This window comes from Amblyomma americanum, chromosome 1 (assembly GCF_052857255.1).
Source record: "Amblyomma americanum isolate KBUSLIRL-KWMA chromosome 1, ASM5285725v1, whole genome shotgun sequence".
Lineage (NCBI taxonomy): Eukaryota > Metazoa > Arthropoda > Arachnida > Ixodida > Ixodidae > Amblyomma > Amblyomma americanum.
This window is the reverse complement of record NC_135497.1, coordinates 142898726-142921943: the sequence shown is the minus strand read 5'-3', so window position 1 is coordinate 142921943 and position 23218 is coordinate 142898726. Positions and strand designations below refer to the sequence as shown.

Genomic DNA, 23218 nt, shown 5'->3' with positions numbered 1-23218 from the left:
CTTGGGATGTTAGAACTCCATAAACCAAACCAAACCATTCTCACACACTGACCTCAAGCATTTTTCATTTTTACACTTAGCCATCAACTATCGGAGTCGTCTACCGAAAAAGATGGCCAAAACAATAAACCGATAAAAGTTTAACACCACTTGAACATTTTGTAGCAGGCGGTAAAATAGAAGTGAGCGTTTTTATTCCTGCCTTATGTTGTACTACTAGATTGTGCTAAGTTTTTGGTGTTCGTCAGCGGATACGTGATGCTTAACTTCCTTTTTTTTTCTCTGCTGTTTCAAATTGTTCGCCTGCGCATATGTGCAGTTGCTCTTGCGCTTTGTAATATTTGTTCTTGTTGTATCTATGTTTGATCCCCCACCCCTCTATTTAATGCCCTCGTATGGGCCCCTATTGTAAATAAATAAAAAGGAAAGGTCTGGTTCCAAACACCTCTACGGCGGATCGAGATAATTCTCCATGCACAATAACGCACCTGTGGACCGGAAGACCGAACGCAACAAGCACTATCATATAAGCACCGTGCACGTTAAAGGTGGTCGAAGCTAATCCGGAGCTATAGGCTATTGCGACTCTTAATGATCTCTCTCCCCATTCACCCCCTCCTTCCTCCCTCACCTCGCTGCGCGGGCCGGGTGTTCACCACCCTGACTGAGGATTTTACTGCGCCTTTCCTTTTGTCATTGCCATTTTTTTTAATCAGTAAAGATTCTGGTGAGGTTAGTAAAACATTAGCAAAATGGTGGTTTGAGCTAGTTGGTACATATTCACAATTTCACCAGCGCTGCGACTAGGACAAGCGCTTGTCCTTGTCTTCCATCTCTGTTCTTGTTCCTAGTCGCAGCGCTGGTGAAATTGTGAATGAGTAGTAAAACATTGTGCAAGACTAGGGTAATGAATTATACAGGCTCATTGTATTCAGTGATGAGGTGTTCAGAACCTCCTATGCATGAAATATTCAAGCCTACTACGCGTCGCTGTGCTGCGGAAATATGATGTAAACCCATTTAAGGCTGTTTGCATATTGAGGTGCGCAAGGACTTTGCCCTTATCAACAAGTACAATTTTGTAGTCGCCTGTTTGTGTGGTCTTCTCGAAGGATAGGGACGAAGGACAGGGGTTTCAAGCAGGCTGTGCGTGCCGATTTGCTGGAAAATAGTGGCTACAGCTGGCGCACAGAGAGGGGTCTTTATCTTGCAGCGGAACTAGAGCTGTGCACGGGCCGCAATTCTGAGCCCGCGCCCGGCCCGGGCCCTACACTACCACAGGCGGCCCGGCCCGGCTCGGCCTTAGGCCGGGTTAAGGCCCGGCCCGGGCCCGGCCCGACCGGCAATAAAGCGATGCCGACACAAAAAGAAACAATATCAGGAAAATCAGTTTATTTAAATGACCTTATAATGTTGAAATCTTGCATTCCATATGACAAAATTGTGAATATATAAAGATGCAGCGCGCGCACAGAATTGTTTTTCTAAGTTATTGTGCAAAAACAAGTTGTCCATTGATGAAGGGTTAAGGCAAGTGCGGCGCTCCTGCATTATGAATCCCGCAGCGCTGAAGTTTCGTTCACTGCTTGAACTGGTGGCCGGAATGTCTAATAGCCTCTTAGCAAGAAGAGCAAGGTTTGGGTACGTGGCTTCCTTGCTTTTCCAAAACTGCACTAGTTCAGATTCCGAGCACGGTGTCGATTCTGCGACCAAGTAATCGGTCAGCTCGTCTCGTTCAGCAGTCTGGTATAGTCTGCAACTAGCTACTTGCTCCGACGAACAAGAGATAAGGCAAGCGCTTCCGGGTGCCCGTCTTCGGAGCTTTGTGAAGCCTCGTCCTGAGAATGCCACAAAACACCCTATCGTCCCCTTTTTTGGGTTCCGACAGCGGCGAGTTGAAAAAGTACACCCGTTTTTAAGGTGCTGCTGAAAGAAAACAGTGACCTTTCTCGCATGGGCAGTGACGACGTGTGCTTCCTGTCGACTTCGGTCAACGACCAGTCTTCAAGCAATACCACTGCCCATTGGAAAAGCCCCCTATACGCCGCCGCTTGGCTAATTTGTGTGTGTGGCAAAGGCGACCTTGTGTGCGCCGTACGCAGACTTATCTTCGCTTCCCAAACGCTTCCCTTAGCCTTTTCAGTGGGAGGCGCCTGCAAGCGGCGGCTTTTCCACAGCGTCGGTACTTGGTATAACCGAAAACGCATTCCGAGCCTCCGCTAGCTTTCGTTTGCCTTTTGTTAGCGTTTGTACTTTTCTCCCGTCCCTGTAGATTCCTTTTTTGATGAAAAAATGCATTGCACTTCCTGCTGTCCCTACATGCGAGACGACAAGCATACTTTCGCATAAAGTACGCAGTCGAGATCGGGGAGCCCGTCCGAGACATAGAAAGCCTGGCCCGGGCCCGGCCCAAGCCCGAGTGAGAGAATCTCCAAATGGCCCGAGCCCGTGCACAGCTCTGGGCGGAGCTCGCTCGGCGATGACAGCAACACATTCCATCGCTTTCTTCGGGAAGCATACATCATGCTGCTCATGGACAGTTCAACTGCCCACATACGATTCGCTCGTTCAACATTGCTCCACGGTGCTAGCTATTCAAGAACTGGCAACATATACCGTTACTAGACAGGCTCCTCTTCACTAGTAAGAGCTACCAGAAGCAGCTTCGCGATGACCTCACCCGTCTTCCGGCGCCGCGTCCCCCCCACTCTGTCTCCAAATCTCATCCTTCGCAAGCCTTCGCCAATGTCCTTACCACTTTCGATCCCTCCAGCCCCAGATGTCCCATTCATTGCTATTTCCTTTGTCCCATCGCTATTTAAAGCCATTATTACCCTCCCCCTCCCCATGTGTCTTGGCTTCTGTACCGGAAGGTAAACTGGTCCTGCAGTCCTGTCTGCAGATGAAGAGGATCACCGCCGCCGTGCACAAGCTCACCGCTCGAGGCCAGGGCATCTCCCAGCAAGCCGCGCTGCGTCTATACAATGCCGCAGCTTTGGGGGCGGTGTTCTATGCGCTGCCGCTCGTCACGGTGCGCAAGCCGTGCTGGAAGAAGCTCGAGCTTCAGCACCGCAAGTCCCCGCGCGTGTGCCTAGGCCTGCCCAAAAACTCGCAAAAAACCCGCAACTTTGGCCGAGGCAGGAGCGTGGCCCCTTGAGCTCCAAGCAGCGCGCAGGGCATTGAATCACATCGACCGACTTCACCGCGCACCGGACGGCGGCTCGCTGCTGCAGCGTATGCGCTCGCACCCGCGCTCACGAATGGGCGCGGCGCTGCTCGAGTATGAGCAATTGACCCAAGGCCCACCCCACTACGGCTCCTGCGCGCCCTGTCCTGCTGCATCGGAGGTACAACGAGAGATCGTCGGCATTGCGGGAAAGCGGAGCACACCCCTCTGTGCTGTGCAGCAGCTGGCCAGAGCCGTCATACACGAGGAGCTTCAGGACCATCTCCTCGTGTACACCGACGGCTCAGTGGCCCGCGACAGCTGCTCCCTTGCTGCGGCGGCCACCATCCCCGCCCTTCGACTGCACAGCCAGCAACACGCAGCCTTCCTGGGCTCCTCCACCACGGCGGAGTTGATGGGGATCCGGCTCGGGCTGGACCTGCTGCTCACCCTCGACCCTCCGCCGCCCAGGAGTGCTCTGCTGTGCGACTCCCGCGCCGCCCTCAGCCGCCTGCAATCTAACGGCCGCGGTACCCCACTAGTGCGGGAAATTCGCTCGCGCATCGAGCGCCTCGCGCAGAGAGGTTGTGCCGTGCGTGCACAGTGGGTGCCCGGTCACTGCGGCATCGCCGGCAACGAAGAAGCTGACGACCTCGCGACCGCTGCACACCAACTACCTGCCAGCGATCTGCCCCTTGCGCTGGAGGACGTGCGTGCGGCCATCCACGACCATCTCCGAAAGCAGCACCCCGACCCACGCATCGCGGGAGGTGAGCACATCGACAGTGTCACTGGCTGTCGCGCACATACACGGTCACAACGTGCAATGATCCTCCGCGCGCGCATTGGCTGCGTGTGGCCCGGGGAACGACGGGTGCGTCACGGAATCGCGACGAGTGATGTGTGTGACGGATGCGGTGCAGTGGAAACACTAGAACACCTGCTCCTTCGCTGTTCCGCGTTCGCCGATGCTCGTCGCGATATGCTCGCGGCCTATAGGGCGCAGGGCATACTACCAGACTCCACCAAGACGCTATTGTGGCCGCAGGGCAGTGCGCGCACTCGTGAGCGAACTTTGGTGAGCCTCTGTGCATTCCTCGAACACACGGGCTTGACGTCCCGTCTGTTCTCCGTCAGGTAGTTACACGCAGTGACCGAACGCTCCGCGAGTTCTACCTTGAACGATTAATAACTGGACGCCCCACACCAGTTGTAACCAACCCAGTGCTGTGCGCGTGTGTGATTTAATTCCTCTAAAATGAACTAATCACACGCACAACCTGGACACATTTCTTATTGTGTGAATAGTTTGTACATACTACTTCTCCCCCTATCTTCTATTCCTGTCCCCTCACCTCTTTCATTTCATTTCTCCATTCTGCCTGCTGTCCTTTATTTCCGCTGCCCCAGCTCAGGTGCTTCAGTATCGATGGCAGATGCCGGGGCTAGCAAAAATCTTTTCCTTCCTTTTTACTATTATTCTTAATAAAACCACTGCCACCACCACCCTGCAGTCCTGCTGGATGCTTAATTTGCTGCTTAAATAAACTATATTTAAGCAGCACTATTTTTAGCAGCCAAGTTTACTTCGTCCATAGAGTCTGCGGAGAAGTGATATATGGCTGTATCGGAGAATATTAAGGCGAGAGCCGTTAATTGCACCCCACCCTGAGTGGTATAGCGCCACTGAATTAAGCCCGTTATAGAAGTAGAAATCCGCAGTCTAAGGCGAGAAGGAAAATAAAAACAGACGGAAAAGAACAATGGCAGATTGGGGATTTGGGGCATGTTCTCGATTGAAAGGGCGCTAAGACGGCAACACAAGTTGGCAGTGCGCGCCTGTGTGTCGTCGTCCATGCGATGTTGTCTTAGCGCCCTTTCAATCGAGAAAAAGAATAAAAGACGAAAGAAAGAAGGAGAGAGAAAGTTGAGAAGGGGGAAAATAGAGGGACGTGACGGCTCGCGCCTAATGCTTAAAACTGAGCCGTAGACTACCCGCCAAGACACGCCGCGGTGGCTCAGTGGTTAGGGCGCTCGGCTATACTGATCCGGAGTTCCCGGGTTCGAACCCGACCGCGGCAGCTGCGTTTTTATGGAGGCAAAACGCTAAGGCGCCCGTGTGCTGTGCGATGTCAGTGCACGTTAAAGATCCCCAGGTGGTCGAAATTATTCCGGAGCCCTCCACTACGGCACCTCTTTCTTCTTTCAATCCCTCCTTTATTCCTTCCCTTACGGCGCGGTTCGGGTGTCCACCGAGATAAGTGAGACAGTTTCTGCGTTATTTCCTTTCCCCAAAAACCAATTATATCAAACTTTCCAATTTTTCCCTATACCCTGACACCGTCTTTCGGTGCTCTCAGCAACCAGGCCGAGCGTTTCTCGTGTCGACATGCGTTGCCTCTGCCATCATGCTCATAAAATATTGCAACATTCGTTGCCACTACACTGAATTGCCTTTAAAAAATCATTTCGTCCAATTAATCATTCGATGCAATTTATAAAATGCAATGCTATTTATTATTAGAGTAATGGCTTCCTTGTAACCTTAATAAACATATAAAGTGAATATGCCAGTTAAACCATCACATCTTGTAGCGGTGGTTGTGAAAGCATGCTGTCGCGTAGCTAATACTACCCAGCGACATTGGCATTCGGAATCGTAGTTATCTGCCTCATATATCTTTATCGGGCTTATCACGTTATCGAGCTTACCTTATCAGAACAAGCATAATTGCATTGCTTCCTCATTCTACGCCGCAAAAATAGCGCGCCCTCCTCGCCACGTCCTCCAGAGGCTGGCCACAGCCTGTGGATCTTTCTTCGGGGGTCGACACGCAGAGAGCGTTGCAAGAATTTTGAAGCGAAAAAGCTTCACTACGCGGGTCAGAGCCGAGCTTCCCGTGTACCGAACTGGTGAGTTATAGGCATGCACGAAAAACGAGTGACGTCATGCGCCGCGCAGGTGGTCGGTCCTCGCCGCTGCCGCAGCCGTCGCCGACTCCATCGCCCGACCTTCCGGCGCAGCCGCGCGCAACTGCACATGTGCGTCATGTGCATGCGCAATGAGGCTATATAATGCGCTTGCCAGAGAATAGGCGTGCGCACTCGACATGGAAGAAATGCAGAGTGCGGCTGCTGCTAGACTACGCAGAAAAGCTGAGAAATTAGATTCGTCCGATCCAGAAGTACTCGCTTCGGAGTTGGCTGCGCAACAGCGAAAAAATGATAAAGCCAAAGCTAAACACGCAGTCGAAACGCCTGAACAACGGGAAGTGCGCCGGGCGATGTCACTGCACGTTAAAGATCCCCAGGTGCTCGAAATTATTCCGGAGCCCTCCACTACGGTACCTCTTCCTTTCTTCTTTCACTCCCTCCTTTATCCCTTCCCTTATGGCGCGGTTCAGGTATCCACAGATCCGGAGTTCCCGGGTTCGAACCCGACCGCGGCGGCTGCGTTTTTATGGAGGAAAAACGCTAAGGCGCCCGTGCGCTGTGCGATGTCAGTGCACGTTAAAGATCCCCAGGTGGTCGAAATTATTCCGGAGCCCTCCACTACGGCACCTATTCTTCCTTTCTTCTTTCACTCCCTCCTATATCCCTTCCCTTACGGCGCGGTTCAGTGTCCAAAGATATATGAGACAGATACTGCGCCATTTCCTTTCCCCAAAAAACCAATTATTATTATTAACGATATACGTGACATACTGCGCCATTTCCTTTCCCCAAAAACCAATTATATCAAACTTTCCAATTTTCCCCTATACCCTGACACCGTCTTTCGGTGCTCTCAGCAACCAGGCCGAGCGTTCCTCGTGTCGACATGCGTTGCCTCTGCCATCATGCTCATAAAATATTGCAACATTCGTTGCCACTACACTGAATTGCCTTTAAAAAATCATTTCGTCCAATTAATCATTCGATGCAATTTATAAAATGCAATGCTATTTATTATTAGAGTAATGGCTTCCTTGTAACCTTAATAAACATATAAACTGAATATGCCAGTTAAGCCATCACATCTTGTAGCGGTGGTTGTGAAAGCGTGCTGTCGCGTAGCTAATACTACCCAGCGACATTGGCATTCGGAATCTCCCGCACGGAGCGTTGTTACTAGTTATCTGCCTCATATATCTTTATCGGGCTTATCACGTTATCGAGCTTACCTTATCAGAACAAGCATAATTGCATTGCTTCCTCATTCTACGTCGCAAAAATAGCGCGCCCTCCTCGCCACGTCCTCCAGAGGCTGGCCACAGCCTGTGGATCTTTCTTCGGGGGTCGACACGCAGAGAGCGTTGCAAGAATTTTGAAGCGAAAAAGCTTCACTACGCGGGTCAGAGCCGAGCTTCCCGTGTACCGAACTGGTGATTTATAGGCATGCACGAAAAACGAGTGACGTCATGCGCCGCGCAGGTGGTCGCTCCTTGCCGCAGCCGTCGCCGACTCCATCGCCTGACCTTTCGGAGCAGCCGCGCGCAACTGCACATGTGCGTCATGTGCATGCGCAATGAGGCTATATAATGCGCTTGCCAGAGAATAGGCGTGCGCACTCGACATGGAAGAAATGCAGAGTGCGGCTGCTGCTAGACTACGCAGAAAAGCTGAGAAATTAGATTCGTCCGATCCAGAAGTACTCGCTTCGGAGTTGGCTGCGCAACAGCGAAAAAATGATAAAGCCAAAGCTAAACACGCAGTCGAAACGCCTGAACAACGGGAAGTGCGCCGGGCGATGTCACTGCACGTTAAAGATCCAAAAATCTGTATTTTCGCCTCTCTATCCTACCTTTTTGGAATAAATGTTTTCTACTACTACTACTACTACCAGGTGGTCGAAATTATTCCGGAGCCCTCCACTACGGCCCCTCTTCCTTTCTTCTTTCACTCCCTCCTTTATCACTTCCCTTACGGCGCAGTTCAGCTGTCCACCGAGATGTGAGACAGATACTGCGCCATTTCCTTTCCCCAAAAACCAATTTAAAAATTTTCCGTAGCCTTTATTTAGCCTATAATAATAATAATAAGTATTATTATTATTATTATTATTATTATTATTATTATTATTATTATTATTATTATTATTATTATTATTATTATTATTATTATAGGATTTGGGGGAAAGGAAATGGCGCAGTATCTGTCTCATATCGTTGGGCGCCTGAACCGCGCCGTGAGGGAAGGGATAAAGGAGGGAGTGAAAGAAGAAAGGAAGAGAGAGGTGCCGTAGTGGAGGGCTCCGGGATATTTTCGACCACGTGGGTATATTTAACGTGGTGGTGGAAACTTTATTACATACAAGGGAGTTTAGGACGCGCAGGTCCTTGGGCCCCGCACGGCCCCACTGCACTCAAACGTTCATGTCCCGGAGGCTCATGACGCTGGCAGCCCGGTCTGTGGCGATGGCTTGCTTGGCCGGGTCCTCGGAGCGCAGTAGGGTCTCCCAAGCCTCCCAAGTGGTAAGGTGCTCCAGACCCCGCGGGGGAGGATCCGCCGGGCAGAGGAAAAGGATATGATCGAGAGTGGCTTTGGGGTGGTGGCAGAGGGTACAGGAGGGGTTGGTGTGGACTTGGTGGTCGATAGCGGGAGCGTATGTCTTTAACGTGCACTGACATCGCACAGCACACGAGTGACGTATACGTCACTCGTGAAAGTGATTAAAACATAAGAAACCTGGTGATTGGAAGGTCGCAACATGGCTCGTACGTCATTAGCCAATGCAAGTATATAAAGTAAATGAATTGCCCTCAAAAGGAAACAGGGCAATTAATAGGGATTCGAACCCCTGAGTTTCGTATGATAGTCGGAGACGTTACCCATATAGCAACGCAGGCACGTATAGCTTGGCTGAAGCGGGGCTTTATATGCACTTTCCAGTGTAACTAAGACACAAGAAGTAGTCAACGAGTTAAGAAAAGATATCACTCAGCTTTCGAAAAAGGTAGATGATTTGGAAAATCGCCAGCGGCGTAATAACTTGATTGTATTTGGACTGCCCGAAGAAGAAGATGAAACCCCTGATGATCTGTCAAAAGCTGTAAATGAAAAATTATTCACTGCGGTTGGTGTCTGCCCTACGAGTATATAATAGAGCGAATGCATCGCATAGGAAAAAACGGAGCATCACGCCGGCCGGTGATTTTCCGATTATACGACTTCAAAGAAAATATTGCAATTTTACAAAACTGCAAAAAGCTTAAAAACACGGGCATTTCTGTTGGGGAAGATTTTTCAAAGGGTGTGGTTTATCGCAGAAAATGCCTCTGGGAAAGTGCCAAAAACGAGAAGTTGAATGGAGCACGTGTGCGTCTAGTGCACGACAAGTTATATGTCAATGATAAGGTGTACTACTGGGACGATGATGCTGCGACGCGTGTGGCTTATCAGGTAGCTCGTCACAGCTCAAACGATTCAAGTCCTTGGCGTCTCCCTTCTTATGAATTAAGATAATGTTTGCATTCTTCCAAGCTTCTGGTACAGTCGAGGTTAAAAGGCATTGCGTATACAGGGTGGCTAGTTTTTCTAGCACGATGTCCCCTCCATCCTTCAACAGATCTGCTGTTACCTGATCCTCCCCAGCTGCTTTTCCCCTTTTCATTGCTTCTAAGGCTTTCTTTACTTCATCTTTCGTTACTGGCGAGATGACGCATTGCTGTGCACTGCTGTCTTTCTCATTAGCGCTCTGATTACATTGGCTACTGTACAGGTCTGTGTAGAACTCTTCGGCTACGTTAACTATCTTATCCATATTGCTAATGACATTGCCCTGCTTGTCTCTTAATGCATACATCTGGTTTTTACCTATGCCTAGTTTCCTCTCCACTGTTTTTAGGCTACCTCCGTTCTTTATAGCATGCTCGATTCTCTCCATATTAAACTTCCTTATGTCGGCTACCTTGCGCTTATTTATTAACTTTGATAGCTCCGTTAGTTCTATTCTATCGGTAGTGTTAGATGCCTTCATGTTTTGGCGCTTCTTAATCAGATCTTTCGTCACCTGAGATAGCTTCCCGGTATCTTTTCGAACTGTCCTACCGCCTACTTCTACTGCGCACTCCGTAATTATTGATGTCAGGTTATCGTGCATTGAATGAACATCAAGATCATCTTCCTCAGTTAAAGCCGAGTATCTGTTTTGCAGCGCTATCCTAAACTCCTGTGCTTTCCCTCTTACGGCTAACTCGTTAATGGTCTTCTTCTTCGCTAGCTTCTTCCGTTCCCTCTTCAAGCCTAAGCTAATTCTAGACCTTACCATTCTATGGTCGCTGCAACGCACCCTTCCGAGGACGGCCACATCCTGAATGATGCCAGGTTTAGCGCATAGTATGAAGTCGATTTCATTTTTAATCTCACCATTGGGGCTCTTCCAGGTCCACTTCCTGTTTTCTCGTTTGCGGAAGAAGGTATTCATGATCCGTAAATTATTTCTATCCGCGAATTCGACTAATAACTCTCCCCTGCTATTTCTAGAGCCTATCCCATAGTCACCTACCGCGTGGTCGTCAGCCTGCTTCTTGCCCACCTTCGCATTGAAGTCGCCCATCAGTACAGTGTACTGCGATTTTACTCTATTCATTGCTGATTCTACGTCCTCATAGAAGCTTTCAACGGTCTGGTCATCATGGCTGGATGTGGGTGCGTAGGCCTGCACCACTTTCAGCTTGTACCTCCTATTCAGCCTAATTACTATAGCTGCTACCCTCTCGTTAATACTGTAGAACTCCTCTACGTTGCCAGCTATGTCCTTATTAATGAGGAATCCCACACCTAGTTCTCGTCTATCCTCTAACCCGCGATAGCACAGTATGTGTCCGTCCTTTAGTACTGTATACGCCTCACCTGTCCTCCTAACTTCGCTAAGCCCTATCACATCCCATTTAATTCCCGCTAGTTCCTCGAGCAGCACTGCTAGGCTAGCCTCACTAGCTAAAGTTCTAGCGTTAAACGTTGCCAGGTTCAGATTCCAATGGCGGCCTGTCCGGAGCCAGTGATTCTTAGCACCCTCCGCTGCGTCACAGGTCTGACCGCCGCCGTGGTCAGTTGCTCTGCAGCCGCTGGGGACTGAGGGCCGAGGGTTAATTGGTTTGATCATAGAAGGTTGTGGCCAAGTACTACACCAGGGTGGCCAAATCCTGCTCTGGTGAGAGAGTGCATTGTCGGTTCTGGTCACCGAGATAAGGCCGCACTCCAGGCCTGGTTATGCAATTCCATCGACACGCGGTTTTTTTTTTTAAACCCGGTGGAGAATTGAGCGGCACCAGGATTTGAACCTCGGTCCTCTTGCATGCGAGGCGGATGTTCTACCTCTACGCCATCGCTACCTCTACGCCATCGGAAGATTATGTACAGTCACTAAATGATTATTTAATACCCCTGTTTGCTAACACAACAAAGAAAATTACAATGGCTGGGGATTTCAATCTGCCCCATATAGACTGGGTAAATTATAACGAGGGTGCGGTTGATGTGGCAACATCCCGTGCCTTTTTAGATCTCGTATTTTCCATAAATTTGGTTCAACTTGTCAGCACGCCTACACGAATGCATGAATCCGGAAAATCCCTACTTGATTTAGTCTTTCTGAGTCAGTCAGCAACACAATATCATTCACGCTGTGACGTTATGAGGGGTCTTTCCGGTCATATGATGGCAATCGTCCGGCTGGCCATCAAGTGCCAAAAACCCAACCCCGCAAAAACTGCACTAGTCCCTGATTTTGCTAGAGCAGACGATGTAGGAGTACTGGATTGTCTAGAACAAGGCTTCGACGGTTTCAGTAATTTTGCAACTCTTGAATCAACATCTGTAAATCAAGCATGGGAACGGTTTAAAAAAGTAATTCACAAATGCATAAAATCCTTCATTCCTATGCGCATCAAGAAAGTTTGCAAGAGAAATCCGTGGATATCGCGGAATATTATTCACATGAAGCGCCAGTTGAAACGTATGAGAACAAGATGCACAAATACAACCTCAAATGCAACAGATGAAAGGGTTAAAAACCTTTCCCAGGCATTTAAAGCAGAGATTGCGAGAGCAAAACAGCGGTTTATGAATGAATCATTGACTACGTTCATTAAAACATCTCCGGGAAAATTCTGGCGGTACCTGTCAAAACAGAAACCCCCATTCCGTTCTTAAAAAATGCTACTTGCACAGTTAGTGAAAGTAGTGAAATGGCATGCCTTTTCAACGAATATTTCGAGTCCGTATTTACCTGGGATGATGGTACAACACCGCATCTAGAAGACTCACCAAACATACCGTCTTTACCGGATATAAAAATTAGTCACGACGGAGTTCTTAACCTTCTTCTTAATCTGGACACGAAAAAATCCGTGGGACCGGAAGAAATTCCTAATACCTTCCTAAAAAGGTACGCAGAATGGTGTTCCTACTATCTTGTAGAAATATTTAACAAGTCTCTTCTATCTGGTGACGTCCCTGGCGACTGGAAGTATGCCAAAGTAATACCAATACATAAGCAAGGAGCAAAACATGATGTAACAAACTACCGACCAATATCTTTGACGAGTACGTGTTGCAAAACATTTGAACACATTTTAACTAAACACTTAATGGAATTTGCTGAATCAAATGGGGTGCTGGGAAGCCACCAACATGGTTTCCGGCGCGGATATTCCACTATTACCATATTAGGTGAAGTTGTACATGACATTGCCAAATGTATCGACGAAAGAGGGCAAATAGATATCATCTTTATCGATTTTAGGAGAGCGTTTGATAGAATATCCCACCAAAAGCTACTACTGAAACTTCACAACTTATTGAAAAATAATACTGTAATAAAATGGATTGAGGCGTACCTAACGCATAGACAGCAGTTTGTTTTTCCTAATAACGTTGCCAGCTCAAATAAAAATGTACGATCAGGTGTTCCACAAGGCTCTGTGATAGGTCCTTTGCTTTTCTCTTTGTATGTTAGCGATATGAGCACAGGCTTTTCACCAGAGATAACGATTAAACATTACGAGATGATACTATTATTTATTGTAACGTAAAATCTTGTGATGATCAGAAGAGACTGAATGACCATCTGGACATAATCAGTAACTGGTGCAAACGGTGGCAAATGGACATGAACACAGAGAAGACCGTTTGTATGCATATGACGCGTAAAAAAACAACCCTTTGTATTTTCTTATAAAATTCATGATGTCATTCTAAAAGATGTCGCGGAGTTCAGGTACTTGGGCTTGTGTCTCAGATATGATCTAAATTGGTCATCGCATGTAGATCAAGTTTGTGATAAGGCGATCAGAAAGCTTTGGACGCTACCGTTGTACCGTTGTACTGTGCGATCTTTGTAGGGTGTTCGAATTACCTGCTCGAGGTCACCTTGTTGTGACGCCACGACCACCTCGTTCAGTCCAGATTTTCTCGACACAACGCCAACGAAAACAACTAGAACGCCTGCTCAACGTTCAGCGGGACCCTTAACGCTATCGCGTTAAAAGGACAGTATTGGAATCATATGAAATTTAGTCAAATGACAGGATCTTCAGTGGCAAAGAGGCAACTAACAGAAGCCACTTCCAGTGGCTTCGCAAAACTGGCCGTCGATTTCTGTCTCCAATGCGGCGGCCTCCTGTCCGCTTTCGAAGAACAATTGCAGACTACGCAGACCATCGGGTTTTCTTTTGTTTCGTGCAGTGTGGTCCGTTTAACATCGCCAGGGTTCCAAATCTCTCGAGGGTGACAATAACTGTGATCGTCACTGCTCTAGACCGCAGGATTCGCGGTATTACGAGAGCACCGCTCGTGACCCGGCAGCAAAACGAGTGTTCCCTGTATACGTATAGCCGATATGGCAGTCGCAGACAAATCCAACCACTCGGTGCCTCGCTCATGATATCTGCGTATGCACGTCTCCGGCTCGCAGGTCTCGACTGTTCCCGAATGGCGGGGTGCAAGGAGTGGAAACGCAGCGCAGCAGCACTTGCCTCCTGCAGCGCTCTCGTGACGAAAACCCCGTCATTGGACGCTCCCGGAGCGCGCAGTGACGCTCCGTGGCCAGTGTATATCCGACAATAAATTTGTTTGCCGCCCACTGCTTCCACGCGAACCGCTCAGGTTGCACTTTCTTATCGTGAATGTTGCTGGACTGTGGAGCGGGCGAGCGAGCGCCAGAACGTTTCGCAACGTCCATCAGCGTGTATAGGCAAACTTCAGAAGTATGTGACGCGCGTAGTAGCTACGTCACATGGTCTTACCAGCCAAGTCAGGTCACTGTTAAGGCAGATAAATTCGCTAGCACGGTACCACGGTTAACAATAAAGCGGCAACCAAAGTTTTCGAGCGCCAGTGAAATTTTATTCGATTATGCGTTATTGGCTGGTAATATTATAAATGTAAATTAGACAAATTTTGTCGAGCCACAGCGCCGAAGATAATCGCGTTTTTGAAAGTCTGATAACTGATATGGCTATTACTAACGACCGGCTACAAATCTATAATTACAAGTAGGCGCCTAATTCTACTAGATAAGAAGTTAATAAAAAAGATTTGTTAACCAGCTTACTACTAAAGACGATTCACCGGTTTTCTGGTGTCCGCCAACACTGGTATTACTATGCTGAAAAAGCCATATTTTTACCTCAAAAAACCTATTTTTGAGAATTATTGATAGTTTTCCCTGAAACACCTGGTATGTTTTCTATGTATTGGATATGCAATTTGGTTTTGAAATTTTGTCTGATGCATTGCATTAGAAGTGCTTTTGATTTCATTTTTTAAGTAGTTGACGCTGCTGTCAAGGGTGAGGTGGCTTCGTGAGGCGGGAAACTGCCTTTGGCCTTCTCACCCAGAACAAACTTTGTATTTTTTTTCCAGATAGTCTATTACGACTACTACTACCTAACTCCTGACTTATCGTGGACTGTCCACATCGAAAACATACTAGCCAGCACCTATAGAACAGTCGGATTCATTTGTCGCACACTTTGTTAAGCAGAAAGACACAGATTCTTGCTTATGCCTCATTATTCCGCTCTAAATTAGATTATTCGTCATTCATATGGAACTTCATCATTTATATCTTTTTACACACGCTAGAATCCCTTCAAAATAAGGCTGCCCGTTTTATCTCCCGGCAAATTCACTTTGCTCCAGCATCTCTCAAACTGAGAGTAACCTCCACCTCCGATTCCTCTAGACAGTGTTAGGTGTGGGGCTTCTCTCCCATAGCAGGCCACCGGTGTTGGGGGATTACGCTTCGATCCCACCGCTGCCACCAGTTGTTAGATGCGGGCCCCTGGTTCGCCTGTGCCGTCTCTCGCCAAGGTCGGTGTCCCCGGGTTCCGGATCGGGAGACTGCTGTAGTGGGGTTGACGAAGAGATGAGAGGGTCTTCGAGGTGAAGGAGAGACTGAAGGGTTTATTTACATTTATACAAAGGTTGAAAGAGTGAATCGGGAGCTGGCGAACACACGCCAGATCGCTGCTTAAATAGGGTCCGCTGTCCCCAGGTCCCTAGTTGGGGAATCTAGTTCATTAAAAATGCGTCGAATCACTGTGATGTAGATCACGTGTCCAGTCTTCCGGGTCCGCCCCCATCCACACACTCTTGCCACTTCTGGCAGATTAGTGTCCGCGCTGTCCAGGCTTCAGTGATGAATAGCCCGAAGGGGGTCCCATTGAGAGCGTTGAAGGTCAGTCACCTGCACTTCACAGCGGTAGTGTGGGGGCGAATGGATCCCACCGCAGTTCGCAGAAGCTGTCACGTAGAGCGTGGGAAAGCACAGTCCAAGTCGAAGTTGTTTTCGAAGCACGAAGATTCCAGAGACGTTGGCTTAGCCAAACCCGGCCGCATTTGTCACGGCTGATTTGCAGTTCCGCCGCTCGCCGGCTCCCCCGCCGTCCCCTCCGGGAGAAAAATGTCCCGGGTTGGTCCGGCGTTGAGAACAAAAGACAGGTTCACTAAAGCCTTTCTCAGACAGCGGGGAGCCGTTTCACCCCTTAAACAGCAGGGGGGGGGGGGGGAATGACCCTTGTAGACGCCACCACCTGCACTCGTAGCGCTGCAACCACATCGACGGCCCTTTGAAGCCTCGGTAGATTGATGAGTCCCAGTGGCTTTAATATTCTTGGCATGTTGGCGTCTCCAAACGTAACAGCTCCTCCGCGGCCAGGAAAATCTCGATCGGCCAGTGGTCACAATCACTGGTCGAGGAGAGATGACTTGAGTTGTAGCGTGGGAGGCCCTTCTGCATCTTGTCTGCAAGCACAGAGTAGAGTCCTAAACCTCGGACAACGGAGGCATTAGTCGAAATCAGCCACTCAACATGGCGCCACTCCCCAGGCAGTGCCCGAAATTCACCCGAGAGCCGCCAGGCTGTTTTGCAATACTACTGCATTGTCAATGTAAACGTAAGCACAAAATTTTGTAGCTGACAGCAGTAATCTCGGCTACTAAGAACAGCTTCCATGTCTGCCAAATTCGCTGCCAAAGTCCGATTCGCCGAACACGGCTTGAAGAGAGGTGGCAAATTTGGAAGCAAAAGAAAAAGGATAATAGGACACCACGCCAAAACAAAGCTAACTAGTACCTAAAAAAATACGAAAAGGCACCAAATTGCCACCGAACGGATACCTCAATTATGGGAATAACCTGCTCAATCCGTCGGCATTTCCATGACATTTGCCCCTTTTGTATCGCACAGAAAAGTTATATTGCTGGAGGGCTAGACTCCATCGAAGCAAGCGGCCATTCTTGGGCGACATTTGACGCAGCCATGTAAGCGGACAATGATCTGTCTCGAAAGTAAATTTCGCCCCGTAAACATAACAGGCTAGCTTCTGTGCGGCCCAAACCAGACAAGCGCATTCCTTTTCCGAAGCGCTGTAGGCTTCTTCCCTTACGGTTAACTTCCTGCTGGCATAAAGGATAGGGTGCTCCTCATTGTCGTCTCCGACTTGGCTTAATACGACCCCCATACCCCGGTCGCTGGCGTCACACTGGACCACGAATTCCTTGCTGTAGTCCGGCGCGCGTAACACGGGCCGCGAAACCAGCACGCTCTTCAAGCTCTGAAACGAAATTTCTTTTGCTGCGTCCCAGATAACGCTATTCGGCTTTTCTTTGCGAAGCGCATCGGTCAAAGGACTTGCTAGCTGTGAATAGTTGGGTATGTACCTTTGGTAGTACCCCACCAGACCGAGAAATGACCGTACATCCGTCTTAGTTCGGGGCTGCGGGAATTCAGCGATAGGGGCTATCTTGAGGTCTGACGGTCTCCTCGTCCCTCTACCGACAACATGACCAAGATAGGTGACATGCGAGCAGCCAAAACTACATTTTTCGGCCTTAATGGTTAGCCCAGCGTCCCTCAAACTCGTCAGTACCCTCCTGAGATGGGAAACATGGTCTTCCCAAGAGTTAGAAAAAATGGCCACATCGTCAAGGTAAGGCAGCGCGAAATCCTGCATGTCCTTGAGGATGATGTCCATTAGCTTTGAAAAGCTAAAAGGTGCATTCTTTAGCCCAAAACTGAGCACCAAAGGTCGGAATACCCCCATGGGAGAAATAAATGCTGCATACCGACTCGCGCTTTCCGAGAGGGGGACTTGCCAGTACCCTCTCACCAGGTCAAGGGTGGAGATGTACTGTGCCGCGCTAACTGTCTCGATCCTTTCTTCGATGTTCGGTATCGGGTACAGCTGGCCCTTTGTTATGGTATTCAGCTTCCTGTAGTCCACGCAAGGTCGCGGATCTTTGCCTGGTGCCTCCACGAGTATCAGCGGGGAGGTGTAGTCGCTCTCTGCTGGCTCTATCACGCCAAGTTCCAGCATGTGCTTTATCTCCGCCTCAATTATTTCTTTCTGCCTTGGAGAAACTCTGTAGGCTTTTGATCTTACTGGATCGGTCGAAGTTAGCTCTATCTCATGCGTGATGAGATTTGTCTTCCCCGGTCGGTCGCTAAAACTCGACCGGAATTCGCACAGCAGTTGCCTCAATTCTTGGAGTTGCTTTTGTTCTAGATCCATGGTGCTCGCGGATCGGGACACGATTTCCTCTATGCTGTTGGTAGCATTTTCTTTCATGCTGCCTTTCCACTCAGGGTTTTCGGTTTGTAGCTCTTCGGGGATATTTACGGCCATGTTTACAACCCCGCTCCTTTCTACATAGGGCTTCATTAAATTGCAGTGATAGATCTTTATCTGCTGTCCTCTCCCTGGCATTTTCAAAGTGTAGTTGGTTTCTGAAATCTGATCCAAAACTTCCACTGGCCCGTCCCAGTGAACTTCCATCTTATTTTTGCGTGCGGACCTGAGAATAAGCACACGATCCCCCGTCTTGAAGGTTCTCAGTCTAGCATTCTTGTCGTAGTACTTCTTCGCCGTGTCCTGAGCTGTTTTGAGATTTCGATCCACTAGTTCTCGTGTGGCACTCAGGCGGTTTAGTAACTGCAACACATACTCCACTACTGACTGACTCTCTCCTGTCCCCTCCCACATTTCTCTAAGCATCCTAAGCGGGGAACGAAGAGCCCTTCCGTACACTAGTTCTGCAGGAGTGAAGCCCGTCGCTTCGTGCGGTACTGTTCTCAGGGCGAACAGCGTTGCCGGGAGGCAACTTTCCCAATCGTCTTTGTGCTCATAGCAGGAAGCACGTAGCACTCTTTTGAGCACTGAGTGCCACTTCTCGACGCTGTTCGATTGAGGGTGGTAAACGGAGCTATGAATCAACCTCACCCCACACCTCTGTAAGAACGTGGTTGTGAGTGCGCTCGTGAAAACTGTCCCCTGATCAGCCTGAATTTCTGCCGGAAAGCCAATTCGAGCGAAAACGGACAGGAGACCGTCCACTATCTCTGCCGAGCTAAGCTCCTTTAGCGGAACCGCCTCCGGGAACTTGGTAGCAGGGCATATCATAGTGAGTACGTACTTATAGCCTGACTTAGTTCTGGGTAGTGGCCCGACGGTGTCAATGACCAGACGTCGAAAAGGCTCCGAGATAAGCGGCACCAGCTTTAGCGGGGCCTTCCATCTTTCTCCTGGTTTTCCGGTGCGCTGACACGCGTCGCATGACTGCACGTAGCGTTCAGCATCTCGGAAACATCCCGGCCAGTAGTATTCCCCAAGCAGCCTTTCCTTCGTTTTGTTTACACCTAAGTGCCCTGACCAACTGTTTCCGTGACAGAGGCCTAAAAGGTCAGAGCGGTACTTTTCAGGCACGACCAGCTGATCAAGCGTCTTCCCCTTTTTGTCCCTGTAATGGCGATACAGCAATCCGCCTTTGTGGTGCAATGTCACGTTACGCCTAGCAATACCCTCCTTGGCTATGAAGTGTAACTTTGACAAGCTAGGGTCTCTTTCCTGTTCTGTGATTAAGGAGTCTCTGTCAACGCGCAACAAGCGATCCATGCACAGGGAGGTGGGCAATAACATGGAGTCTGGACTGCACGCTTCTTGTAGGCTGGCATCGATGGGGCTACATTCGGTAACAGGTTCCTGCTGCTGTTCATGTGCTCGAACTGCATTTTCTTTGCTTGGTTCCGCAATCTCGGGAATTCCCTCCCTCTCACCAGTTGCCTCTGATTCCTGGCTGTACCTAAGCTTGGAAGCAAGCTCGCGTGATTTGGACCTAGTCAGGGCTTTCACTGTCCCCTCAGCCAGCTTCTGACCTCGATCGCAAAGCAGCTGATTTGACTTATTGGAGAATAGATACGGGTACTGCAATGAAACAGCCGACGAGACGGCGGCTTCTGTCACTAGCTCGCCGAACGGGCCGGAAATCACCACCCTTGCCATAGGCAGGCACACACTCTGATTTTCTAGTACCTGTCTTATCCATGCTACTTCCCCAGTAAAGTCTTCCTCCTTGACATATGAGGGGTGAACAATGTCCATTGTTGCCCCGCTGTCCCGAAGGACCCTGCACAATTTTCCATTTACTTGGAGTTCGTGAATATATGGACGCAGAAGTTCCAAATTCTCATCACTGTCGTTGGCATATGAGAAAGCTAATCGCGTCTTCGTACACCTTGCTGCAATATGTCCAGTTTCCTGACAGTTGAAACAACGGAACGGCTTCCTGGCCTCGAACTCCTTCGTCAATGCTTTCTGAGCTCCGGCCGGCTTGGCACGATCCTCAGTTTTTTCTGGGGCCTGTTTAGTGCCCTCAACTGTCTCGCGATTCCTAAATTGCGATCGATTTTTGGGAATGAAACGCTTCCTTAAACCGAACGCTTTCTTTTCAGACTCGCTTGACTCGGAACTCAGCTTTCTCCGTGTTGCATATTCGTCCGCTAGTTCTGCAGCTTTCTCCACTGTGCTCACATTTTCTCTGTCTTGCACCCATAACTTAACGGCCTCAGGGATACTGTTATAGAACTGCTCGAGGCCTACACATTCGACAACCTTATCTTTGGTGTCATATGCCTCCGCGCCCTTCAACCACTCTGTAAGGTTCGCCTTCAAACTGAATGCGAATTCTGCATAGCTCTCGCTGCTTCTCTTGCTGGCACCTCTGAACCGCTGTCGGAATTCTTCTGCCGAAAGTCGGTACTTTCTTAGCAAACTCGCTTTCACCTTCTCGTAGTCATCGGCATCTTTCGCGTCAAGCCTCGCGACTATAGTGGCCGCCTCACAGGGTAACACCATTAGTAGCTTTTGTGGCCAGGTCTCCTTAGCGTAACCCCGTTTCTCACACGTCCTCTCGAAATTCACGAGGTAATAACCAAGATCCTCGCCAATCTTATACGGCTGCATCAATCTGTCCATAGGAAACGATTCGGCCTGACTCACTCTCTCTGGAGTCATGCCTCTCGAACTCTCACCTTCCAGTTTCTTTTGGTCATTCGCAAGCTGCAACCTTCTGAGCTCCCGTTCCTCTCGCTCGGCCGCTAGCCGTTGGCGCTCATTTTCCTCCTTCTTTCGCTCAGTTTCCTCTCTCTTTCGCTCATCTTCCTTTTTCTTTCGCTCCGCTTTGAGGAGTTCCCACGTATCGCTAACTGTTTCTTCATTGGCCGTTTCCAAGAGCAATGTGCAAATGTGTGACTTTTTCATCTTCTCCTCTACATCTACACCCAACTCTTCACACAATGACAGCAAATCTGACCTTAGCAACTTCATTAGATCCATGTTTACTGTTCCGAGCCTTGAACTTTGCTGCACAACTGTTGACGTGAGCTACACACACTTGTCTCACTGAACAACTTCCCTCGATTCCCAGCAGTTCAGTGTATTAACCCAAACAATTGAAGCCTGGCGAATCTCAAGCAAAGTTCAAGCACTCACCCACGGAAGCAACACCACGCCGCATGGTCGATCCAACCGCTGCCAACCAGTTGTTAGGTGTGGGGCTTCTCTCCCATAGCAGGCCACCGGTGTTGGGGGATTACGCTTCGATCCCACCGCTGCCACCAGTTGTTAGATGCGGGCCCCTGGTTCGCCTGTGCCGTCTCTCGCCAAGGTCGGTGTCCCCGGGTTCCGGATCGGGAGACTGCTGTAGTGGGGTTGACGAAGAGATGAGAGGGTCTTCGAGGTGAAGGAGAGACTGAAGGGTTTATTTACATTTATACAAAGGTTGAAAGAGTGAATCGGGAGCTGGCGAACACACGCCAGATCGCTGCTTAAATAGGGTCCGCTGTCCCCAGGTCCCTAGTTGGGGAATCTAGTTCATTAAAAATGCGTCGAATCACTGTGATGTAGATCACGTGTCCAGTCTTCCGGGTCCGCCCCCATCCACACACTCTTGCCACTTCTGGCAGATTAGTGTCCGCGCTGTCCAGGCTTCAGTGATGAATAGCCCGAAGGGGGTCCCATTGAGAGCGTTGAAGGTCAGTCACCTGCACTTCACAGCGGTAGTGTGGGGGCGAATGGATCCCACCGCAGTTCGCAGAAGCTGTCACGTAGAGCGTGGGAAAGCACAGTCCAAGTCGAAGTTGTTTTCGAAGCACGAAGATTCCAGAGACGTTGGCTTAGCCAAACCCGGCCGCATTTGTCACGGCTGATTTGCAGTTCCGCCGCTCGCCGGCTCCCCCGCCGTCCCCTCCGGGAGAAAAATGTCCCGGGTTGGTCCGGCGTTGAGAACAAAAGACAGGTTCACTAAAGCCTTTCTCAGACAGCGGGGAGCCGTTTCACCCCTTAAACAGCAGGGGGGGGGGGGGGGGGGAATGACCCTTGTAGACGCCACCACCTGCACTCGTAGCGCTGCAACCACATCGACGGCCCTTTGAAGCCTCGGTAGATTGATGAGTCCCAGTGGCTTTAATATTCTTGGCATGTTGGCGTCTCCAAACGTAACAACAGCGAGCGAAAGATATCCCGTTTAATTCCTGGCACAAAATTTATCATAATCCGACTTTATACACTGTACCACTTATCGCACCTGCTTTGCAAATTTTCCTTCGTGGCCGCAGCTGACACAGGACAGGATCAATTGGAGACGTATGGGAGAGGTCTTTGTCTTCGACGTAGTCACGCTGGTGAAGATGATGATTGATGCTAACCAAGTTGAACGATCATTCGCACACACTGCCGCCGCGGTGGCCCACTGGTTATGGCGCTCGGCTGCTGACCCGGAAGACGCGGGTTCGATCCCGGCCGCGGCGGTCGAATTTCGATGTAGGCTAAATTCTAAAGGCCCGTGTACTGTGCGACGTCAGTGCACGTTAAAGAACCCCGGGTGGTCGAAATTTCCGGAGCCCTCCACTACGGCGTCCCCCATAGCCCGAGTCGCCTTGGGATGTTAGAACTCCATAAACCAAACCAAACCATTCTCACACACTGACCTCAAGCATTTTTCATTTTTACACTTAGCCATCAACGATCGGAGTCGTCTACCGAAAAAGATGGCCGAAACAATAAACCGATAAAAGTTTAACACCACTTGAACATTTTGTAGCGGGCGGTAAAATAGAAGTGAGCGTTTTTATTCCTGCCTTATGTTGTACTACTAGATTGTGCTAAGTTTTTGGTGTTCGTCAGCGGATACGTGATGCTTAACTTCCTTTTTTTTTTCTCTGCTGTTTCAAATTGTTCGCCTGCGCATATGTGCAGTTGCTCTTGCGCTTTGTAATATTTGTTCTTGTTG

At 49.4% G+C, this 23218-nt stretch overlaps 1 protein-coding gene across 1 annotated transcript in view; it reads right to left on the bottom strand.

The window, feature by feature from the left end:
* The window catches only part of LOC144114088 (uncharacterized), a 38268-nt gene extending 15978 nt beyond the window's left edge, over positions 1–22290 (bottom strand). Inside the window, exon 1 of the mRNA XM_077647580.1 lies at positions 18874–22290. Coding sequence (XP_077503706.1) covers positions 18874–21264 — 2391 coding nt within the window. The 5' untranslated portion in view covers positions 21265–22290. The remainder of the gene's footprint in view (positions 1–18873) is intronic.
* Positions 22291–23218: the final 928 nt, after the last annotated feature.